Source organism: Capsella rubella, unplaced genomic scaffold (genome assembly GCF_000375325.1).
Source record: "Capsella rubella cultivar Monte Gargano unplaced genomic scaffold, Caprub1_0 scaffold_5, whole genome shotgun sequence".
Lineage (NCBI taxonomy): Eukaryota > Viridiplantae > Streptophyta > Magnoliopsida > Brassicales > Brassicaceae > Capsella > Capsella rubella.
Window position 1 is genome coordinate 6,304,318 of NW_006238919.1, and position 17,292 is coordinate 6,321,609.

At 32.5% G+C, this 17,292-nt stretch overlaps 3 protein-coding genes across 3 annotated transcripts; 1 reads left to right on the top strand and 2 right to left on the bottom strand.

Moving 5' to 3' along the window:
- Positions 1-494: 494 nt before the first annotated feature.
- On the top strand, positions 495-2,431 carry LOC17887028 (putative F-box/LRR-repeat protein At3g44810). Its single transcript, XM_023783127.1, has 4 exons — positions 495-503; positions 687-1,610; positions 1,702-1,848; positions 1,946-2,431. Exons 1-4 carry the CDS (start codon positions 495-497, stop codon positions 2,213-2,215), a joined length of 1,350 nt encoding a protein of 449 aa, XP_023638895.1. The 3' UTR covers positions 2,216-2,431.
- A 2,571-nt stretch (positions 2,432-5,002) lies between these two features.
- LOC17887223 (putative F-box/LRR-repeat protein At3g44810) lies at positions 5,003-7,069 on the bottom strand. The gene is made up of 4 exons (XM_006292106.2): positions 6,988-7,069; positions 5,733-6,669; positions 5,496-5,642; positions 5,003-5,400 (listed from the first exon to the last, which is right to left on the bottom strand). Exons 2-4 carry the CDS (start codon positions 6,648-6,650, stop codon positions 5,143-5,145), a joined length of 1,323 nt encoding a protein of 440 aa, XP_006292168.1. The 5' UTR covers positions 6,651-6,669; positions 6,988-7,069; the 3' UTR covers positions 5,003-5,142.
- Positions 7,070-7,587: 518 nt separating this feature from the next.
- Positions 7,588-11,069, bottom strand: LOC17886665 (BTB/POZ domain-containing protein At3g44820). Its single transcript, XM_006290662.2, has 4 exons — positions 10,833-11,069; positions 10,476-10,545; positions 8,829-10,076; positions 7,588-8,747 (listed from the first exon to the last, which is right to left on the bottom strand). The coding sequence occupies exons 1-4, from the start codon at positions 10,880-10,882 to the stop codon at positions 8,178-8,180; spliced, it is 1,938 nt and encodes a 645-aa protein (XP_006290724.1). The 5' UTR covers positions 10,883-11,069; the 3' UTR covers positions 7,588-8,177.
- Positions 11,070-17,292: the final 6,223 nt, after the last annotated feature.

The following is a 17,292-nucleotide window of genomic DNA, read 5'->3' on the forward strand; positions in this document are numbered from 1 at the left end:
CGTATCCTAACTCTATATATTATTTGAACTATATCTTAAAATTTACACTTGTCATCTTTTATGATTGTTACAATCTAATTATATATAATTTAAATACTTACCTAAAGCATAATGGGAAATAAGAAAATACAAAATTTCCAGCTTGGCATAATTACACAGCAGATTCTTACCTAGTAATAACCAATAGATGATTAGTTTAGTGAATCTAATCTATCTACTTTTGATAAGCAGATGAGTAATCTAATCTAACCTGTTAAACAACATAAAGACCACACACAAAAAAAAAAAAAAGAGAAGACAAGACAAGAAAGAAAAAAACAAAACCTCAAAACTGAAGCTTGAGATTGGGAGATTGAGAAGAAGTTGTTGTTCTTGTAAGTTTTGTCCTATCTCTTGAGTTTATTTTCAGTTGGATTAAATGGTTTTCTTGAGCTCTGTTTACTGTGTCTTAAAAGTTAAAACTCTCTCTCTCTATTGTATTTTTGTTTTTCAATATGGAACCTGTATCTATTTGCCTGTGGGAAGTATCTCCTCATCTTAATTTTTCTAAGTTGTTGGAATTATGAGTATTGTCTGTGGTTGTTAAACTATATTGTACTGCAACTAGGGATGGGTTCGTTGTGATATTCTTGGTTTTTGGTATGTGTTTAATTATTGATTGAGATCGAATTAAATTCATATTTCAGGTATCATCACTAAGGATAGGTTCTGTCTCTATGACTACATTGAATAATCTTCCAGATGAACTTCTTGCCAAAATCCTCTCCTTCCTTCCAACAAAAAAAGCTGCTTCAACCTCCATCATTGCCAAGAGGTGGAGGACTTTGTTTGCTCTCCGGCGTAATCTCGACTTTGATGACTCGAACATTTTGGACCCGGTAATGGCTAAAGAGGATAGTTACCGTGCTTGGTTCAGGTCATTTGTTGATAGAACACTGGCTTTACAAGGCGGTGTTCATATCAACAAATTCACACTTCAATGTGTTTTGGAACATGACAAGATTCATGTTGACCGCTGGATAAATAAATCCCTCCAACGCGGTGTATCTGAGCTACATCTACGCTTAAAAGACGATAAGTGGCTTCGTTTGCCATCGAGTTTATTCGTCAGCAGAACACTGGTGAAGCTTACATTGGGAGAAGAGCTAAGCATACAGTATCTTCCTTCTAATACCTTTCTTCCATTACTAAAGATTCTTTTCCTTCGTTCAGTTTGGTTTGAAAACCAAACGTTCTTTGATTTGCTTCTTGGTGGTTGCCCTGCACTTGATGAGTTAACCATACACGACGAGGATTTTTCAGGAACGCCCGAAGCCATTTCCAGCAAAACCATTACAAGACTCTCTATCCTCTCTAAATGCGCTAACGATGTTGATTTTTCAAGCTTCATGTCACTGGACACACCAAATCTTGTCACCTTCTTCTACGTGGATTTTGCTCGGGAAAGGTATCTTATTCGTTGTAACTTGGATTCACTTGTTAAAGCTGTTCTGGATCTTCATTTCCTAGATCCTGAAGATTGTGATGAGCCATTTGAACCAAATGTGACTGAACTCATGAATGGGATACACAACGTCAAGATCCTTCAGTTGACACAATCTGCTACTGAGGTTAGTTTTATTTTGTGTATGGTCACATAATCACTTGGTTAGAACTTAATAAAAACAATATAACATTGTTTTCTTTTGGTGTGTGTTTAAGGTGATTTGGAAATGTTGCAAAGGTGGACTACCTATATTCAAGAACCTTCTTCATTTGGAGTTTTTGGGTTACGAAGAAAGTGTTTGGAAAGAGCTACTACCACTTATGCTAGAGCATTCTCCAAACCTAGAACGTTTGTTCCTCTCGGTAAGAATCAAAAACCTAACTTTGTATATATATATGACTATGCATGGCATGAATTAAATATAAAGTGGTTTCTCATGTTAATTAATTACTTTTGCAGGGTTTGTGCCGTTGCAAGTATGAACATGAGTCCGATGAGATTCGCATTCCAGAGACTAACAAAGTAAGCTTCTTGCGTATCACGTTCTATCTAGGAACTGAAGATGAGTTGAAACACATCAGCCATTTTTTGATTAAAATGGAGTGTCTTCAAGTGGTGCAAGTCTACTTTGCAAAGACATTGGTTGATGAATCCAAAAAGATGCAACTCACAGAGGATTTGTTGAAGCTTCCCAAAGCTTCTTCCAATCTCATTATGCATGTCATTTGATGAATCACCAGCATTATGACCATCAGTCCATCACCATCATCAGAAGCATAGACTCTCATCATTATCATCAACACCATAGTCCCCAGCATCATCGTCCATTTGTTTTTTCTATATATTTCTTCAAAAACTCAAATTTATGTTTTGATGACTTATTGTTTCGGTCCTGAAACTATGGTTTCTTGAACAATAATATTTTGTTATTTGCTTCGTCGTTTATGAATATTACATTTCTTACTTGCTTTGCTATAAAATTTGAATATCACATCTCGCCTATTGCAAGCTCAGTACACTCCACTTTTCTGGGATGTCGTCTCACTCATCTCAGGGATCCAACTTGCTCCAACTGTTCGCTATGTCCGAAGGTATGCTTTTCAGACTACAATACACTCGCTCTGGCGGGAAAGAAACAACAGACGCCACGGAGAAAGTCCTCAGCCTACGGACCAGCTCATCAAACTCATTGATCGACATATACGCAACCGCTGCAGCTCACTCAAAGGAGACGTCTTCAGTTCTTGGTTGGCTTCAAGATACTAAGCTCTCCGTTTTTTCTAAATGCTAGATTTATAAGCAATTCTTTCAATCTAAAGTTGCATATATGGTAAGAACAAAGGTCTCTTTTTTGGTTGAATTTAATTTTACATTCATTCAAAAAAAAAAAAAAATTTACGGATATCCAAATTTTTCGAATAGAATCGAAACGAATCTAACGAATATTTTGCCTAGACCTTAAAGCCAGTCCTTGTTCAAGATACTAAACTACTTTCATCCACTTGGTTGTGTATGTATTTTAACTAAGGGGTAGATTCGTGATTTAGCGAATCACTTAGATATCCTAATCTTCACCTCTGTTTCGGAGAGAAGGTTCTGTCGTGTTATTGTGTTGTTACCAATGCTCTGTCGTTTAAGCAAAACATAAAACTGAGTCTTGTATTTAAAGTTTTGAAATCCCGATTTAGGGTTTCCTTCCTCTTTGCCTCCTCCTCCTCGTCTCCTTCTTCCCCTCTCTAATGGGCTCACCACTTCCAGAAAAAGCTCTGTCCTACTCCTGTAAGATCATTTCTATATCTTTACCTCCAAATTGATTTTGTAATAATACTGTATAGTTGGTTAATATTGCGTTCGCAGGGGCTAGGGCACGCGTCGACGTTTGTTTGCTTTAGAGATGATTGGAGATGTAATAACTAATAAATACAAAAGGGTCGATTTAAACTTCAAACTGATTGAAGAACAAATATGGTTGACAAAATTCAAGAACAAAATACATTATTGGGAAATTAGGATAAATTTGTGATTAGACGTTTTCATAGTGCTTACAAATTGAATTTATACAGTAATGTTTTTATGCAATCACCCTGTAATTGGTATGAAATCACCCCATGATGGGTATTGACTGAACACAAGATAGACAAACCTTACATTTCTTTTTCTGTTTTTTGGTGGTGTGGTATCTTGAATATATATTTTTCCATTTTATGATTATATATAAATGTTATCTTGGCAAATGAAAATATACACTTATAAATATAAAATTCATACTATATTATACAAACATTTTTAATACTGGGTTTTCTCAAATATTGTTTTATTAATATTTTACTCATCTTATTAGAGACTTTGGGCAGCATGTTTTGCCGAAAAATGTAATAATAAGAGTAATTGGCTTTGACAAGGTAATATTTAACCATAAATCATAAAAACCTTAAGATCTTATCAATTGGTTTTTGAAGTAATTGAACTACAGATGGATGATGCTGAGGAGGATAAAGACGATGATCAAATGACTTGCATTTTGTGAGGATGGAAGCCATGAGAGACTTCAACAAATCCTCTTTGACTTGCACACCTTTCTTGCACCAACCATTATCTCTTGAGGACACTCTATCAAACTGATCTTCTTATGTGCATGTCATATGATCATAGTCAATATCTTCCCCAGTATCATCAACATCAAGTCTATCACTATTTAACACACAGCAAGAACCAACAATATAGATAAAGCTCAAAAATACTGCCAATACAAAAAGATGCTTCCTATAATCATATAAATCTAGTTTCGGCCATATTGAAATAATTATAGTAGAGACAAAGGGGTTTTAAGACACAATATACAAAGCTTTAAGTTTCAATCTAAATACCAAAGTCCTAAAGGTTTTTAAAAAAATTCTTCAAGAGACATGGCAATCATATAATCAAACTGAAAAAAAAAACTCAAAGAGATAGACAAGACTTGCAAGAACAACAACAACTACTAGCTAACTTCCCATTTATCATGGTTTCTGAGATTTTCTTTTCTTTTCTTCTGTGGTGTAGATTGATCTTTCATCTCTAGGTTATTTATAAGGTGAAGGATAATAAATCTTATCACTATCAGGATAGATTAGAATCACTAAACTAATCACCTATTGGTTGTTACTAGGTAAGAATTTTTTGTAATTAAGCCACATGTGAAATTTTGTAAGGTGGAGGATCATTATTCTTATCACTAAGGTAGGAATCAGTGTAATTCCGCCATATGTCAAAAAAATTTGTAAGTGCTATAAAAATACCGCCAGCATGCAGTATTGTAAGAAGCCATAGTTTATGAATTTCTCTATGGATTTTAGTGTTATAATTCCAGGTTTCCTTCTTTGCATTTCTTTTTATTGCTTAATTTCCTATGTAGCTTGATTTTCTTCTTTTTTTGAGTTTCCTTAATCTTGAACACAAACTTATTTTATACTAAATATTAATTTTCTTAAATCAAATTGATATAATTTTTTAATCTAAATCATAAACACCCAACCATCAAAAACACACTTAGCATAAAAAAAAAAATCAAAAGAACAATATTCTTTACAAGAAAGATACTGAAGAAATAAAATCATAAGTCATTATAACATAAATCTGAGTTCTGAAGAAATAGAAGAACAAATATATAATGATGATCAAATAACATGCATCCTGAGATTGGAAGAAGCTTTGGGAAGCTTCAACAAGTCCTCTGTGAGTTTCATCTTTTTGGAGTCATCAACCAATGTCTTTGCAAAGTAGACTTGCACCACTTGAAGGCACTCCATTTTAAGCAAAAAATGGCTGATGTGTTTCAGCTCATGTTCAGTTCCTAGATAGAACGTGATACACAAGAAGCTTACTTTGTTAGTCTGTGGAATGCGAATCCCATCTGACTTGCAATGGCACAGACCCTGAAGAAGTATTAATGAATATGAGAAACCACTTTTAATTTAATTAATGCCATGCACAGTCATATATATACAAAAGTAAGATTTTTGTTTCTTACCGAGAGGAACAAACGTTCTAGGTTTGGAGAATGCTCTAGCATAAGTGGTAGTAGCTCTTTCCAAACTCTTTCTTCGTAACCTAAAAACTCCAAATGAAGAAGGTTCTTGAACACAGGTAGTCCACCTTTGCAATATTCCCAAATTATCTAAACACACACCAAACGAGAAGAATGTTATATTGTTCTTATTAAGTTCTAACCAAGTGATTATGTGACCATACACAAAATAAAACTGACCTTAGTAGCAGAATGTGTCAACTGAAGTATCTCGACGTTGCGTACGCCATTCATGAGATCCATCACATTTGATTCAAATGGCTCATCATTGTCTACAAGTTCTAAGACATGAAGATCCAGTACAGCTTTCACAAGTGAATCCAAATTACAACGAATTAGATACCTACGCCGAGGAAAATCCCTGTAGAAGAGGTTGACAAGATTTGGTGTGTCTAGTGACATGAAGCTGGACAAATCATCATAGTCAACGGATTTAGAAATGAGAGAGAGTCTCTTAATTGTTTTGCTGGAAATGGCTTCAGGTATTCCTGAAAAATCCTCGCCGTTTATGGTTAAGTCCTCAAGTGCAGGGCAACCCGCAAGAAGCACATCACAGAACTTTTGATTACCAAACCTAACTGAACGAAGGAAGAGAATCTTTAGTAATGGAAGAAAAGTATTAGGAGGAAGATAATGGATGCTAAGTTCTTCTCCCAATGTTAGCTTCACCAGTGTATTGCTGATGAACAGATTTGATGGCAAACGAAACCGCATCTCATCTGTTAAGTGTAGATGCAGCTCAGAGACACCGCGTTCCAGGGCATTATTTATCCAACCATCAACATGATCCTCCTCTTGAGGTTCATATCCACATTTAAGTGAGAATTTATTGATATGTACACTGCCTTGCAAAGCCAACGTTCTATCCACAAAAGACCAGAAACTCTCATAAACGTTGTACATATCCTCTTCATCTACTTTCGGGTCTAAAATTTCGGAGTCGTCAAAGTCCAGATTATGCCTGACAGCAAACAAAGTCCTCCACCTCTTGGCGATGAGAGAGGTTGAAGCAGCTTGTTTTATTGGAAGGAAGGACAAGATTTTGGCAAGAAGTTCATCTGGAAGACAATTCAATGAATTCATAGAGACAGAACCCATCCTTAGTGGCTAGTGGTACCTGAAATATGAGCTCAAGCACTAGTTAACATATTGCAGCAACCAACAATATATATACCACAAGTACAACACTTTCAAGACATTACAACAATCGGACATCCTAGGTAAAGCTCAAATTGCTATCACAAAACCTAAGATGATTAGATCCAGTTTCCATATTGGAAAATATACGATATATAGAAAGAGAGAGAGTTTAAGACAAAGCTTTAAGGCTCGATTCAAATACCAAAGCCCTAAAGGTTCAAGCTTTATCTCCAAGAGCCATGAAAATAATTTCATCAAATTGAAAAGAAAACACAAAGGGACAGCCAAGACTTACACGAACAACAGCTTCTTCTCAATTCCCTATTTCTTAAGGTTCTGTTTTTTTTTTCTTTCTCTTTTCTTATGTGATGTTGATTGATCTTTAGTTTTGTTTATAGGGTGGAGGATGGAAATAATCAATAACTAGATATATTAGATTCACTAAACTTATAATCTATTAATAGTTATTACAAAGTAAGATTTATATAAAGCTGCCACGGGAGAATTTTTCTTTTATTTTGATTCTTTTATAAGGTTATTTTTAGTGTATTAATATAAATGTAATTATATTGTATTAATTTATAAAGATTACAATTTACACTTGTAAAATATTTTATAATGGATTCTTTTTTAATATTAAAAGACTTTAACTTATTTTAAAATTAGGTAGAGATAAATAGCATATAACTGCATTGTAACCTATATTTGATTTTGTTAATTCCTTGATGCGGACGACATGAGAAACCAAGAGGTGGACTAACAACCCATAACCTATTTTTATGTTTCTTGTGAAAGAAGCAACATCAGACCTAAGAGCCTCCACGACAGTCATTTTGTAATCACCCTTGAGGATTTTAATCAACTGTAATGTATACAATTAACGTTACAATGCATGTAAAGAGTAAAGAAGATTCTATATTTTTTATTGACAAAACAGTGTAACCTTGCCGCATAATGAAGAAAGATTTACACATAAATAGTTACAAAAGTTGTAACTTACAAAGACATCTACACACATATATATATATATTCAAACACAATCAAATCAAAACAGACAAAGAACTATACCCCCTTTTGATCTATAGATCCTAACTCTAGTTATTTACTTCCATCGTGTATATCGGTATTCAAAAAAATCACCAAGATCAATCCCGCCTTTTCCCGAACTCTATCGACGACAACTTTGATGGTAATAAGAGTCTTCAAATGCTTTTACCTTGGGAGAAAAACCGCGGCAAAGACTCTAATCCGCAGAGGGATGATCAAGAACGCAGAACAGTTTACTCAACAGAAAGAGATCAATCTTCTTCTTCAAATGGCCAGCTTCTTTTCTTGGGCCTTTTTCCGGAAAAGGAAAGAACTTTCTGCTGGTTTTCCCGGGAATTAGAGAAACTTTCTTGAGGGAATGCGTCAAGAAAGGAAAAAGAACTTTCTCTGTTTTGGGCTTTAACAGAAGAGGGAATCATAAATGTTTTTGGAGGGAGATTATCCGAAAAAGGAGAAGCTTTTACGGTGTTTGGAATCGCGGGAGGAACGTGGGAGAGTGTGGTCAGCGGTAACAGATCTAGGAGTGCTATGGACTGTATCATTCTTAGCATCAGAGGCTCGGGGAAGAAGAAACTTACAACCGAGCTTGACAAGACGAGGCGAGTTCATTGCGCTAGAGGACTTGCTCACTCTCTTCTTCATCTCCTGCTTTATACTCTGAAACTCCTCTTCAAGTTCTCCAACCCGTGACCTCATTTTCTGCATATCAACTTTTAAAACCTGGTTTTGGCGCACAACGGTCACCCAACCATCTCGCTGAACTATCTCCTGTCCCGTTCTTCCACCAGGGATCATAACTGCATGAGCTGTTTCAGTGTTTGCAACATTGACACCGCCTGCAAGAGCGGTTCTGAGATGCATTTGTTCGAAGAAGAGAACTTGAAGAACAACTCTTAGCGGTAACCTATCGTTATGGGAAGCATGAGCACAAGCGTCAATGGAGAGTCTTTGGTAGTCCATGATGTTGCAGAGTTGTTCCTTGTCTCTATCTGATAGCCATGGATGCTCCTGAAAAATTCAGATTCATATTCAATATTGGATCTTTTTGGAGAAAAACATTAAATAACTGAAGTTTTATAATGATCCAACCTTAAAATAGATATCAAATGCTCTGTATAAACCATCATACAAGGGTCTTGAAGATTCTGGAAGAGCTGCTGCAAGAGACCGCATCTTATCCGGTTTCAAATTCACATCAGAAGCAACCTCTGCCATGTAGTTATCGACCAGCTTTGCCACTTTTCTTAAAGGCACTGAAGAAGGAGACGTCACTGGATCCAAAGATGGAGGAGAGAACTCAGGTAACTGTGAAGATGACAATGACGATACAAAATGGAGAATGATTCGTTCAACACAATCTACATTGTACAGTGTCTCTGAATCAGAATAGTTAAGAATTAGAAGATTCTCAAGTGTTGCAAGATCCAACTGCATCCCTATTCTTTTCTCCAACTTCTTTACACAGTTCCCATCAACTCCTAAAATGTAAGCAACGCGAAGGAGACCTAACAAGAACTTGCAGAATGATCTTCCTCTCTTTTCGGGTAGTAGGCTAAGAATGGTTTCAAACAAAGCAATCTGATCAACAAGGGACATAGAGGATGGTGAAGAAGCCTTTGCCAAACTAAAACTCACAACTCTTCTTCTGCTTTTACTGCTGTCACTTGTTCCACTCTGCCACCGTCCCAAACCCGGTAAGTACTTTCTCGCGTAATACATCATAGCACCAGCTAAACTTTCTGCACGTATACCTTTTGTTTCCATCATCTTGATGAGCTTTTTAAACAAATCTACACTAAGATAAGAGATATCTTCGTACCACCAATCCGAACCCGAGCTTCTCATTCGCGCTCCAGTGTGTATTCCATTCCACAAAATGCTTCCACCCGGACTCTGCAATGTACCATACATCATCATAGGCCATCCAAACAAACTCGGGTCAGTACACACCATCGTTGACACAGCGTTCATGAGTTTTGGTATCGTCTGAAGCTTTTCAGTACTCTTTAAAACAGGATTGCAGCTTTGTAAGGCTAAGATACAGTCTTTCCAATTGCAAAGCACATGCTTGTGCAAAAATGTTTGAACTTGGGAAATCAAGTTATCTTCCCCATACTCATTCGTCATTTCGAGGTACTCAGCTGCACAGTGTATGGAAACTATGTTTTTCGAGGAGAAATCTACTCGAGCCCCGTAACAGAATCTAGCAACTATCAGGAAATTGTCTGCACCACCAGGGAACTCTTCAAGCACTGTAGTCCAGAGTGATTCCTTATCAGTGATTCTAGAATCTTCATACATCCGTGCTAGCTTTCCACATTTTGAAACCAATGGAAACTGCAAATACACACATACATAATTCTTGTAGTTACAGTTGCTACACACAAGCAGAAAGATGCATTAAACATATATACATATATTCAATTACCATAACTATACATGTCTGTTACATGCCTTACACAACCATAACAAAGGTATTCACATAATTAGTAGCTGAATCTACTTGGAGCACTAACAAGACTTATCTTTTCTCAAGGCTACACAGCAGCAGAACAATTCTGTTCTTGAACTCATCATACTAAGAACCACCTAACTAAACCCAGCAATGTTCTCAGAGATTCTTCACACAAATTCTACTGCTTAATGATCAAACACATACTTATAGTAGAAGACAAAGGAGATACCAAACTCATGAAGCAAGCAAAGAATCAAAGAAAAACCAAAAAAGCTACATACCTTATGAAGATGGAACTTGACATCATCCACAACAACATTGATATCACTTGACAGTCCTGTCTTACAAAACCTGCATATTTTAAAATCCAAAGCTCTCTTTAATGTTTCCAAAGTACAAAATTTCATCTTATGTACTAATCTAATCATAGCTTATCTTCCATATTAGGATCCATATGGAAAAATTGATATGACAATTGAAGAATTGTAAAAAAAGCTGCAAACTTTAAGGTCTCTGAGCTACCGACAACATAAATTAGAGCAATTGAATGAAGTTAGGACACAACCCATGAACTTAAATCGCATAAACAACACACACATACATGCAAGTAAAGAAGGAGAAAGAGAAGAAGTATGTACCAGTCGTTCCCTTCTCTGTGAAACTCAGAGACTTTAGCAACAGGTGACATCTCTCACAAAACAGAGAAGTAACCCAAATACCAAAAACCCAGAAAGATGATCACAAAATAAAAATTGAAACTTTCACATCTCACAAGGAAATACAAAATCCTACCAAACCCAGATAATAAATAAAATTGAATTAAGGAAAAAAAAAAGGGGGAAACACCACTAAACCAATATTAAAACTTTCAGACAAAAAGCAAATTCTAAGAAGAAGAAGAAAAACAATTTTTTATTTCATAATTCAAAACTCAAAAGGTCACATAAGAGAGAAGATGTCAAGAAAAGGGGTCAGCTTCGTGGGCAATGGTGTGTGGTGTGGTCTGTGGACCTTTACAGCTAAACTCAACCAAAAAGACACAGAAGAAAACACAAAAATAGAAAAAAACTCGAATTAAAATATTAAATATGTAAATACTTTTCTTTTTTTTACACTAAAATTGAAAACTAACAATTTATTTGGTTTTTGGTAGGTAATAAAAATTTTAAGAGTAAATTCAGGGAAAAAGTTTTATAGATCCCAAGGAAGAAAAGGGTTTTATTTCCTTTATTTATTCTTTACGTAATGTATTGAGGGGAAATTAAAAATGATAAATGAAAATAAAAAAAACAATAAATCTGAGGGAATTAAGGAGACAAAGAGACAAAAGTAACTGTGTGTGTGCGTAGAGAGATGTGTAGTAGATAGAGTCAGAGCTTTACCGTTGCTTCCGTTGGGTTCGGAGAAATTCAGGTTTGGTTGGTGTGCTGACGAGTTTTTATTAGTTCGGGTAGGTTTTGGATTTGTATCCTTAATAAGTTGTTTAACCGGGTATCAATTTAACCGTGTATCAATTTAACCGTGTTTGAATGCTAATAGTTGTTTAACCGGGTATCAAGTTAACCGGGTTTGAGTGCTCGTATTAATATTAGACTTACTCTCTGTACTTAAGCAAGTGTAGTATTTCTGTATTTGTTTTTCCCTCAAAAATTATAAAATATTGTTACAGCTCAAATCATTAAAATATAATCTCTGTGATTAAACAAATGTAGTATCATTTAATGATTTTAATGATTTTTGAGAAATTTTTGTTATCAATTATAAAAAATTTTAATTCGAAACTAAAACCATGAGATTTGAATGTATGTATTTTTTATTAAGAAAGTTCTCTAAATAATATAATATCCTTTAAAATTATTAAATATCAAATCTACAAAGTAATTACTTTGAGAAAACATAATAATAATATTTTATTTGAAGTAAAATTTTAAATCACTAATTATTTATATTTTTGATCACATACATCTTCTTAAATCTTTTGAGCTTTAAAACACATATATGCACACATGGTATCATGTTGAAAGATAATGATTCGAGTTGCCAAAATTAAACGTAGGTAGGATCTTCGTTTTCAGAAACGATGAACTCGAATACATCCATTTTTCCCAATGGTTTTTTTTTAATTACATATTATGTCTCATAATTTTGAATATAGAACTTCCTTGAAATTATACAGCTTCAAACGTTTTCAATTTATCAATTTAACCAAAAAAACTGATTCTACTTTTACTTATAATTTTGAGGTCTTACATAAATAAATTAAGTACTTTTTATTTTATTTATTCATTCTTTATTTTTGTTTAAAAATGATTGCATATTTTTGTAGAGAATTTTTGAGAAATACCCCTTTTGGTATACCCCTTTTTAAAAATACTCATATTTCTATTCATTTTCAAAAATACCCTTTTACAAATATGAAAAATTATAAACTTTTATATGGTTGGTAAGGTACATCAAGATCATCATTACTACTGGGAGAGTAAATCCAAATATTTAGAAGGTTTTAAAAGGTTCTAAACGGTATTTATATGGTTTTTATAAGGTTTTTAAAAGGTTTACACAGTTTTTATAAGCTTTTTATATGATTTTTAAAAAGTATTTATACGGTACTTATGAAATATATATATATATATATATATATATATAAATTTACACACATGTAAAGATAATTTGTGTCTATAAATATAAGTTTATACATATTTTTTTGATAAATTTCAATTTTTATTGTGACTTTTTGATAAAATTAGAAATAAGTGTATTTTAAAAAATTGGTATTAGAAAAGGGGTATTTTAAAAATTCCCCCTTTTTCTATACAAAACAGAAAAACAAAAATTGAGGCTAAGCACGAAATCAGACCGAAGCTGATTTACACCATTTCAAAGTCTCTATTCATCTAGTTTGCTAAAAACGGTGACATGAATCATGAACGCCTAGACTGATTTTTAACATTGTTCCAATATTACAAATCTCATTTTAAGCTCTTCAGAATAATTATAGTTTGAATAATTTGATATCTATATATTACAAATTTAAAAGAAAAACTATAGTTTGTAGGATATTACAAGTAATGTCATTGATTTTAAGACCAAATTAGAAAACTCATAAGAAGAAATATGGAATTAAAAAAAACTTATACCCATGTATCCTAACAATCTATATAATCAAATACAATTAAAAGATTTTAACATTCATTAATCATTAAATTAGAAATGTTTATATAACGTTGATAAAGATATCAACCTGTCGAGACCTTAACTGTATGAGTATTAGCTGACCTTGTACTCACTAAAAGAAGAAGTAACAAGTAAAAACTTTGACAAAGTCAAATGGTGACATAAAGCCTGAACATTGTAAACAATATGCTTTCACCCTTCCATTTAACGGCTCTTTCTTTTATTTTATCTGAATTGTAAAAATTACGTAATTTAATTAATGAAAAACAATGTTTGTTTAACGTCCGATATTAGTTCATATTTCTAAAAATTAATTTAAAATCGTAAAATAAATTAGAATAAATTCAATCCATATCTGAATTACCAAAATTCTTAACTTACCAAGCATACAAATTTAAAATTTTGTATCAGTCTACTCCAGGTATTGAATAAAATAAAATTTATAAAAATTATACTAGTATTACTGATATATTTAAACTTTATAAATAGTTTTACATATGAAATTTTAAAATTATAAAAAGTTTCAAATACCAAGAGACCAGTTATATGGCAAAACATATTATATAAGGGAAAGAAGTTGTATCAGCATTAATACAAATTAAACTATGGATAATTCATAAAAGAATTATTTTGTTAATACCACCAATATTTGTGTTGCATCTGAACAATATGTGTATCGCATATGAACAATTTCACCTGATACACATCTGAACAATTTCATTTTTTGTTTGTGGTATTAACAAAATAATTATTTCAACAAAAAATGAAACTTTTCAGATGTGTATCATATCTGAAAATTTTCATTTGATACACATCTGATTTCATTTTAGTTGAAATATAAAAGTAACTTGAATTCATTTTAGTTGAAATATAAAAGTAAGTTGATTTCATTTTAGTTGATAAATAAAAGTAACTTGATTTCACATTAAGTATGTTGGTAAAAATAGTCTAGTGGTGATGAATGCACCCCCAATTCAAGAGGGAGTGGGTTCAAATCTTCTTAGAAGCATCTTTCCGATTATAATTTTGGTTAGATCCACCATTGCTTCCATGTCTAGTACGTAAAGACTATTGTTCTCGTAAAATAGTTGCACTGAATATAACAACTGTCACCGACGAAACTGACATCACTTGTTAAAGTAATCGTTTCTTTATTTGTTGTTGGCGTTTAATTTTATGATATGGTAATGGAAATATATGTGTTCATTGTTGAAATTATATATGTTCAATCATGAGGAATCAATACATGAAATCACTTGTAGAATATATTAAGCTCGACTACAGAACTTCATAAAAAAAAAAATCATATCAAACGGAGACGAAAGAGTTATTGATTTTACAAATCAGGTGATAGTTCATTTACCCAATTCAGATATGCATGTATTATGTTCCACAACCAATTGCGACTAGGCTATAATGAATTAAGTTACAAATCGAGTTATTTTACAATCTTTTTCTATGAGATAAATCTAATTAAGTGCATTCAGCTTTAAAATAATCAAAGAAAATCAATTTTCCTCCATAATTTTCTTCCATGCAAAAATTTGCATTTATTTTTGTCGAGTTCTCTCTCTTATATTAACTTTAGAATTTGAATTTTATCTCTTTAGATGCTCTGTATGTTAAAATATTATTATGAATGTAAATAACGTATTACCTTTTATATAATTAGGTTTATTACATGAACAAGAAGAATAAGCTTTTAATATTTCTGGAATCTTCGAGAGTGAGTTTCCATTTTTCGTTGATGGTATCCAGAAATCAGCCATGTATCTAAACAAGGAGCTTTTACAATTTGCTACAATTGCAAATGATTCATACGAGATGATGAAATGTCAAAATTTAATTTGAACGATCAATGTAGCCTATAATTTAAATTGGACATGACAACTAATTAACCGGGACAAATGGTCCATTTCGATAAGACATGGCTTGTGCAATATGAAGTAGTAAAGGTCCTTCCTTGTCTGAAATAGTCCAGTAGCGAATCAAGATCTCTTCTTACAAGAAGCTTTACCCATTTCTTATAGAGGTATAGTGAACTCTCCCTTGTTCATCAAAACCCTTGAACTTGGGAATGTGTTTTTCATGTGATGCCTTGATCATTTCTTATACCTTAAGAGGGTTCACGAGGGTCTAGTTATTTTTTCTTTAATTTATCAAGAAAACGTATGTAAGACTGACATGAGCTTTTATCAAATTACGTGTTTGTATACGAGTGTATGAATATGATAATATATCTTCTTGTAGTATGTGATGTGCCCCAATGATTGAATAAAGAGACGTAACGCAATCTTTTCGATGATATCATTTCTTTAGCCTTTGGATTCTCTGACTACCACAAAATAAAAATTGTTAACAACTTCTGCATGCACCTCTTTGTATCACTAGGGACAAATTGAACAAAAACAAATATATTAAAAAGGCCAAAATATTGGGAAATAAAAAACGAAAAATATATGATATCATGCAGCAAGAAAAGAAACCTGATGATTAAGATGGAACGGTGTGTTAAAAGGAAAAGGTGGAGAAGTTTTTGGTGGCATGTGATGGATCTGCGAAAATGGGTTCATACGTGTTTTGGGATCAGTTTCTCATTTTGTCTACGTGCTCTTAACGTGTCTTCGTGCGTTCACGATCGATGCCAGTCCACAGATTTAACAAGCAAAAAAGAGAATCTCTTGGTTTAGATGAACTTTAAAATATCAATCAGTTCAATTAAAGGCACAAAGATGGTTATGTATGATCCATTATGAGATTTATTGATGCATTTTTTTTGCCTAAAAAGAAAAAGATTAATTGATGCATTTATATTAGAGTTTTATTAATTACATAAATCATAAATGATAAAGTTTACATATGCATAGATTTAGATAGGTGACTCTATAAAGTTCTTAAGCTATTTTATGTTCTAAAAATCTATTCCTATTTTTGATTAATTTCCGCGTAGTCGATAGACAATCCACTTTATCCGTCATAACTCACTATTAGTGTCTCATGAGAAAAAACTTATAAAAACCTGATCTATTTTTTATTTGAACGTTTAATACTCTGATTAATTATAAATTGAATTATAACACATTTTTATTTTGTTATTAAAACATTTAAAAAATTTCTCATGTTTTACAATAACTTATGTTTAAAGTTTAATGAAAACACTACAAAAAAATGACCATTTAGTATCATTTATTTTGATTTTTTGTATTACTTATAAATGATGCAATAGAATTTTTCATCATTTATTTAAATGATGTAAAAAATGGTGATGCAAATAATTCACATCGTTTTATTAAAAATCGATGCAAATATTATAAATATTTGAATCGGTTGTTTTAAACGATACTACTTTTATATCAGTCCAAATAAGTGATGTTAATATTTGTTTCGGTTAAAGAATTGATGTTAATTTTGATATCAATTTATTTAAATGATGTTAGTATTTTAATATTTGTGTCAGTTTATTAAAAAAATATTTTATTAATTTACTAATAATTGATGATAAGGTTTTAAATTTTAATAATTCAGAATATATTCAGTAATTATTATATTATTTATATTTATTATTGTTATAGAAAAATTCGTTTTTCAATATTATCTATGAATATCTTGATAAGATTTTATTATTATTAAATAGTAATCATTACAAAAAAATTGGAAAAACTAAAATCAGAAATACAACCCAACTAAAGGAAAAATCATCAGCTAATTTTCAAAGAAAAAAAATTGATATGAACTTAGATCAATGTTCAAACTATAATTGCTTCATGTTGAAGTGTTCTACGAAACACATATGTTTTATTCCATGTTTTTTCCCTTTCATCGTCTTGATTTCCTTCATCTTTTCTTTTCTTGGTGGAAATGATATCCTTCATCTTCTGAGTATGAAAACAAAAATAACAGAGAAAAATAAGAGTAATGCTTGAT

What these genes read in the sequence shown, in the direction of transcription:
- LOC17887028 (XM_023783127.1), top strand. An exon ending in TGACACAATCTGCTACTGAG is followed by an intron (nt 1,611 to 1,701) that starts GTTAGTTTTATT and finishes TGTGTGTTTAAG; the next exon opens with GTGATTTGGAAATGTTGCAA. An exon ending in TAGAACGTTTGTTCCTCTCG is followed by an intron (nt 1,849 to 1,945) that starts GTAAGAATCAAA and finishes TTACTTTTGCAG; the next exon opens with GGTTTGTGCCGTTGCAAGTA.
- LOC17887223 (XM_006292106.2), bottom strand. Translation starts at nt 6,650, where the DNA reads ATGGGTTCTGTCTCTATGAATTCATTGAATTGTCTTCCAGATGAACTT. An exon ending in TGACACATTCTGCTACTAAG is followed by an intron (nt 5,643 to 5,732) that starts GTCAGTTTTATT and finishes GTGTGTGTTTAG; the next exon opens with ATAATTTGGGAATATTGCAA. An exon ending in TAGAACGTTTGTTCCTCTCG is followed by an intron (nt 5,401 to 5,495) that starts GTAAGAAACAAA and finishes ATACTTCTTCAG; the next exon opens with GGTCTGTGCCATTGCAAGTC.
- LOC17886665 (XM_006290662.2), bottom strand. Translation starts at nt 10,882, where the DNA reads ATGTCACCTGTTGCTAAAGTCTCTGAGTTTCACAGAGAAGGGAACGAC. An exon ending in CACAGAGAAGGGAACGACTG is followed by an intron (nt 10,546 to 10,832) that starts GTACATACTTCT and finishes TAAAATATGCAG; the next exon opens with GTTTTGTAAGACAGGACTGT. An exon ending in CATTTGATATCTATTTTAAG is followed by an intron (nt 8,748 to 8,828) that starts GTTGGATCATTA and finishes TGAATTTTTCAG; the next exon opens with GAGCATCCATGGCTATCAGA.